The 6,893-nt window shown below is 33.9% G+C and overlaps 1 protein-coding gene across 1 annotated transcript in view; it reads left to right on the forward strand.

Annotated features, from left to right (window-relative positions):
• The first annotated feature begins 1,694 nt into the window (after positions 1-1,694).
• Positions 1,695-6,893, forward strand: part of LOC103804699 (cadherin-9-like) — a 48,855-nt gene continuing 43,656 nt past the window's right edge. The window contains 1 exon segment of the mRNA XM_009077311.1: positions 1,695-1,724. Within this exon segment, the coding sequence (XP_009075559.1) occupies positions 1,712-1,724 (13 nt within the window). The 5' untranslated portion in view covers positions 1,695-1,711.

The raw sequence follows: 6,893 nt of genomic DNA on the forward strand, positions 1-6,893 counted from the left end.
TCCATTTTTTCACAGCTATTTGCAGATATATGCTGAATATATTAGGCCCCGAACTATTTTGATGGTCATCTCATCCAGTCTTATATCTGGAAGATCAAAACAATAATCACATAAAATTTAGTGACTAGTATTATGCTACAGTGTTAAACTAGAGGAAAAAGTCAAAGTGAAGAATTTGAACAAAATCCATCACAATCATCTTTCATACTGGTAGAGTAATAAAAATTTGCAATGGCTCAGCTGCAAAACATGGAGGTAAACACTGGCAGGGATGAAAAAACAAGGCAAGGTTTAAATTATTTCTCTAAGCACTATCTAGAGTAATACCTTTACCAATACTGAACAATATTTTCTGAGGTTGGTAATATACTATATTTTTCTACTCAGAAAAGTAAAAAAATTGCTGGGATAAGATTCTCTCTGTTCACATTTAAAAAGGTTCTAGGCCACTGATCTGTGGCCAGTTGTGATTTTAAACATATATCTAAGGAAAATATACTACAGAAGATCGTAAAAAAGGAACTCTGAGTCCCCGTAAATGAAATTAAAGGAAGAGACATCTGAAGAAGAGCATTATGTGAGAATTTCTAGAGCCAGGGTCAGTTTCAACAGCTTGCTTTGGCTTTGGTTTTAGGCACTTTTTCGTAATGGTGCTCTATGGCAAACTAATCAGTGTCTGTAAGTTCACAGGGATAGAGTTTTGAACTTTTATGAAGAGGTGGAGTAGGACTGTTAAAGCCCTCTTGGTGCTTTGAAAATTTACCTCCTAGCGTTCTTGAAAATTATTTCTCCTGTCTGGACATGACTAGAAAGAAGAAAATAATTAACTGAAGTGAAATGAAATAAAAGAGGGAAAAAAATCAAACCCCAAGAACCTCCCACCAAAAAAGGAAAACCAAACAACCTCCCCTCAGAAAAAAAGCCAACTAGGAGCATAACTTACTTAAATCAGAATGTTAATAGGTGATTTGGGGAAGTTCAGAGGCTGCAATACTTACAGCCCATTTCTTCTATGTTCTTTCAAGGTAACTGGTTTCCTTACCAGCAACCAATAAATTAAAAGCAAGTGTTATTTTACAAATAGATAGTTGGGAGATTTCCAACACCTGTGATCTTCAAAAAGGAGAGATCTGGGCACTTATGTACAGACTATTCAAAGAAATGCAATTTTTTGTTTTAGGTTGGTCATTTAAAATAGCATTCTGATATCTTTTACAACCTTCCATGTCCTTATGAGTTTGTTTAGAGCTATTTTTAGTGTATGACTGAATCTAAAACTTTCAATTTTTCTAACAGTGAAACAGAAGATAACCACTACTGACCCTGATTATAGTCAAGACTGTACAGACATTCATATATGCTGAATGATTTGGTCTGTAATAACAATATATATATATTTATAGCATTCTTCTTTTCTACCTCTCTGAAGCTACACACTGACCAAGATAAAGGAGATGGAAATTTAAAATACATATTAACAGGAGATGGGGCTGGCAGTCTGTTCATTATAGATGAAAATACAGGAGATATTCATGCCGCAAAGAAATTGGACAGAGAAGAAAAGTCCCTGTATGTGCTACGTGCCAAGGCTATAGACAGAAAAACTGGAAGACAAGTGGAGCCAGAGTCTGAATTTATCATTAAAATCCACGATATCAATGACAATGAACCAAAATTCACCAAGGACATGTACACCGCCAGTATTCCGGAGATGTCTGGAGTTGGTAGGTAAAAACTTATTCTTTTGTAAAATGCAAATGGGTTGGAGCTGATTTGGAACATACAAGTAATTTATTATTTGAGGCACTTAATACTAGCTTCTCTGAATATCCATGGAACAATTCCTGTTGCCGGTAATGTATCCTAAAGTATTGGTTTCTGTTTTTATTCATTTGTTTAATCTTCATCCACTTTTTAATCCTTTTTCCACACTTTAAGCTACTCTTTAGTCTTTTAATCCCACTGGAACCATCAAGGAATGGAACATGTGTGGTTGTCTTATCAGTAACTACATAGTTACTACTACATGCAGCTGAGAATATCACTTGCATAAAATTTATTCTCTTTGTACTTTAAAGTCTAATTTACAAAATCTTTCTGTACCTTTAGACAAAAACATTTTTTAAGCATACAAGTATGTAAATGAATTAACATATCAAAATGATGTAAAACATGTTCCTACAAATGCCTTTTTCATTATTTTTTTTAAATCTTTGGTTTCATTGTTGATAGTTGCTGTTGTTGGGATTTTTTTAATATGGATTTGTCTGTTTGGCTGTCAGCATTTTTGTACCAAACATATGAACCCTGTCCCCAAAGAATTAAATAATTTTGTTTCAAAAATATTTTTATTCATAAATTAAAACTTACAGCTATCCACAACTGCTGCACCGAAGAGTAAAAATGTAGAGTGACAGCAGATGTTATGTGAGAAATATAGCATAAAAGGAAAATAATTATCTGAGTTTTTCTTAAATATATGAAGTGATAGGTGACATTCACCAGCACATATTCATCAGAATTTACCATGTTTACTTAAGTACTCCACTCTCTTACAGCAGAGACAGTCTTTCTGATAAGATGAGTAAGCATAAAATACATAGGCTATAGGGAACAACTGACAGATAAATTCTTAAGATTTAGTTACTTGTCATAAATTACTGTAATGGTTTGCAAAATCAGCCCTGGATGATGACAGTATTAAGAGAGACAATAAATTGTCCATTGACTCTTGAGATTAAAATGTTATCTTCACAAAATAATTTCTGGAATCTAATAATTATCTCTGTGAGCAGTTGAGGAAGTATAGCAGAACAAGAATTTATTTTATAATAATGAGATTATAAAATAGTTTTATACTTATTTTACTGCAATAAAATATCTTATAATGTATTGATAAAAATTCTAATATTAAATTATTATTTTCTAATCATGAGAAGGGGGCATGTAGACTGCTATTTGTAATGTGAAGAGTCCAAGGATGGTTCTTTTAAAGATACATGATAGAGAAATGCTTTTCATTTGGAATTTACTTTGCTGATGATTACTGAAAGAAAAATGTTTGCAGTGCACCTGTCATATTTAATTTGAAATATATTTGTAAGGAAGGAACTCTATGGGAAGAGACAGGACAAAAAGCATGATGTTCATATTTAACCTTATCACTTAGTCCAACTTCATTAGAGTCAGTGAAGAAGCACGAGTAAAAGGGAACCAAATAAGATCCAGTGCTTTGGCACTTCCTGAGAACGACTGAGTCTATGAAATGTCTATATTTGATGAGGAGGATGATAGTATAAGTACCATGATGTACTACTTTAGGCTGAGGAAGAGTCCCTCTAAGACCCAAGCAAAGGTGAGTTTTACTGTGAACAAAGAATTTGAGGAAAAGGCTATAAACAGTAAAAAAATGCCCTTTGGCTTCCAATATGGGGGAAAAAAATTAGTAAGGAAGTAGGACCAAACCTTTCAGTTTGTTCTGTACTGTAGAATTTTAAATGGAATTTGAGGTTAGGAAGTCGTGTAAAATAAGTCATAGAACCATAGAATCATATAATATCCTGAGTTACAGAGGATCCACACAGATCATCAAAGTCCAACTCCTGGCCCTGCACAGGACAGCCCCAAGAATCACACCATTTGCCTAAAAATGTTGTCCAAACTCGAACTCTGGCATGCTTGGCACTTGGTGCTGTGACCACTTCCCTGGGGAGCCTGTTCCAGTGCTAGGCCATCCTCTGGGTGTCACCCTTTTCCAAATATCCAATCTAAACCTCCCCCGAAACAACTTAATTCCATTCCCTTGAGTCCTATCTCTTATTACTTGAGAGAAAAGTGCCTAGCACTCTGCTTCCTCTCATGAGGAAGTTATCAGTCTCCCCTTCTCCAAGCTGAACAAACCAAGTGACCTCAGTCACTCTTCATATGGCTTTGCCTCTACTCCCTTCACAGTCCTCCTTTGAAAGCTTTCTAAGAGAGTCCAAAGATGTTAGTTTCTTTCTTTCTAGTTTCTTTCTCATATTATGACACACAGAACTCTACTACTCAAGGTGAAGCCACACCACTGCAGAGCTGAGCAGGACAATCATCTCCCTCAAGTGTCTGGTGATGTTGGGCTTGATGCACCCCAAGACATGGTTGGCCCTCCTGTCTGCCAAGTCATGAAGGAAGAACAAGCTGAAAAATTATTGATTGAGCAATGCATATTAGGGCTGTTGCTGCTGTGAAAGTAAGTGCTTCTGAAAGAAAAGGACAGAAAATATGCTGAAAAATTAGAAAGAAAAAGGAAGGAAGGAAGGAAGGAAGGAAGGAAGGAGATTCAGATCACAAAAGTGCATTTCAGAAAACAGAAGACTTCAGAATGAAAAAATTATATGCCCCTTAAGTCTGTGTTCCTCTATAACAAATGAATGAAAATAAGAATAACAAAATGAAGGAAAAAAATCTCTGGATGACAGTGATATTCTTATGATAAGCAGTTCAAAAATCTGTTTCTTCCAATTCTTTACCTCTTCCCAATTTTCTGACTCAAAATACAATTTTTAGAGTATTATATTTATTATGTTTGCCAAGGCCAACAAATATAACAGCAGATATTTATGAAAGCTCAGGAAAATGTCACTAAGATTGAGAAACTGAAGAGGAATCATCACTAGCAATGTTTCCAACTGCGTATATATCTGTTATTCAAATTGCACATCATACTATGTATTTCTCAGTGTGTTACTGACTATTTCTTGGAATAACTAGGTCTAGAGCACACAAGGGAAAATGGTAAGTCAACACCTCTGACAGAATGTGTGATTTTCAGTACCAATAAGCAAATCTCAGTCATGTTTAACTAGTCTGATAGTAAGAAGAGTGAAAGCATAACACGGATTTTCAGCACAACCTATTCAAGCCCGAGGGAAATATGAATGCTTATTTGTGCACTAGCTTGTGCAGCCATCAAGCTATACATAAATTAGCCTTGCTATGCCTAAATGGGATCTAGACCAACAGTGTTATGGGTATACCTAAAATGCTGTGTAGCAAAGTTTGTACTGGAAGCAATCAAAACCACTGAAGTGAGCTGACTGCAGTGTCATTTCAGATAAATTTTATGGAAATGATCGCACTAAATGTTCATAGTGATATTAACTTATAAAGTTGAAAGAGAAAGTTGGTTTAAGAGATTCTAAGACTCAATAACATGGAATTTCTCATTAAAATCAGCTGCCATACTGAAGAACTGTAAGATAATAACTGCTGTAGCTATATTTTTGAAGAATGCTGAAGCTGACAGGAAGAAACCTAAGATTTATGTCAGACTTGGTAAAATGATTCAATAAAAAATAATTCCAAAAATAAGAAAATGAGCCTAGAAAGACCCATAAAGGTTAATCAAGACATAATATAGAAAGCAAATTTGCAAGAGACGTTCGACATTTTAAATTGATGGAATACCAAAGCTGTAAGATACAATCTTGGTCACACTGAGGAACAGGTGGATTTGAAACATGAACTATTCTGATTTGCATGTCAAAACCCAGAAAGTTTCAGAGAAGCTAAATACATTTAGCATCATGAAAATAATTTTTTCATTTCCTGTTAATGTAGAAGGAGAACTACAGCCTTGATCATGCTTAAAATCTACTCATTTCATCTTACATTAGTATAAACCATGGTCCAGGTATTTTTCCAAGTGAAACGTGATTGCTAAAATAACAAAATAAAATAAAATCTACACCTCATTTTGAAAAACACTATTTTGTTTTTAAATTAATAGAGTTATTAAGAATTGTTTTAATAGGTGAGTTAGCAATAAGATGTCCTGTGGAGTTCAATCACTTTTGTCACCTGAGTCAGTATTATTACATCCCCTTGTACCTGCTATGCTAATTTTAATGAGTAAGGCATACCATTTTTGTCTCATTAAACATCTTTAGCATGCAGCTGATGAGTATTTCACAATATATTTTTAAGCTTTGCATTGATCCTCTTAAAAGATGGGACAATGCCTAATTTAATTTAGCAGTCATTTATTCAAAATTAACTGCTATTTTCTAGATTTTCTAGATCTAATCAAAGATACCCAATGTAATTCAGGATTTCCACATGACAATATTTGTATAACGCCTAAGTACAGAGGGGCATATGTTAAACAGTTAAATTTAGAACATCATGTTTTCATTCAACAGCTTATATTGAAAAGAGTCAGAATAAGAGAGTTTTTCTTTAGCTGATCAGTGAAGTTTGATGGAAGAATATTATATATGAAATATAAATATGGCCATTTTCAACTCAGGCAATCAGAATTATAGCATGATGAAACATGCCTTCTATTTACTCTAAATAAAAGATATACATAAAATGCATACACATAAAGAAAAAGAGAGATGAAATAGCAGTAAAACACACAGGGCAATATGCATTAATATTACCATTTTTATTACCACGCTATTGTCTGTGAGTGCAGTAGTATATACTGCAACACGAATTGTACAATGATTCTCTTGGAAGTTCCATTATCATTGTTCACTATTTTTATAGTATCTCTTGGGAATCTATAATCATCACAACTACTACTGCATTTAAGTAAGACTGCACTCCATTCTGATGTTATTTTTTTTTTACATCATGTTTTCAGCATTGCTCCATTCTGATGTTATTTTTTTTTTTTACATCATGTTTTCAGCATCACATAATCACAAATATATTTCTCAAGAACAGTTTGCTATTTTGTATAGGAAGTTCTTAAAAGTACAAGTAGGTTTTACAGTAAAAAAAAAAAGAAATAAACTGAACCAAATGCAGTAACTGTCATATTTTCTATTTTTGAATTTGCTTATGTCAGTAAGCATTAATCTACAGATGTGTATAAACAACTAAAAGGAGGCAACTCTCATCTTTCA

The sequence above is a fragment of the Acanthisitta chloris genome, unplaced genomic scaffold (assembly GCF_000695815.1).
Source record: "Acanthisitta chloris isolate BGI_N310 unplaced genomic scaffold, ASM69581v1 scaffold366, whole genome shotgun sequence".
Taxonomy (NCBI): Eukaryota; Metazoa; Chordata; class Aves; order Passeriformes; family Acanthisittidae; genus Acanthisitta; species Acanthisitta chloris.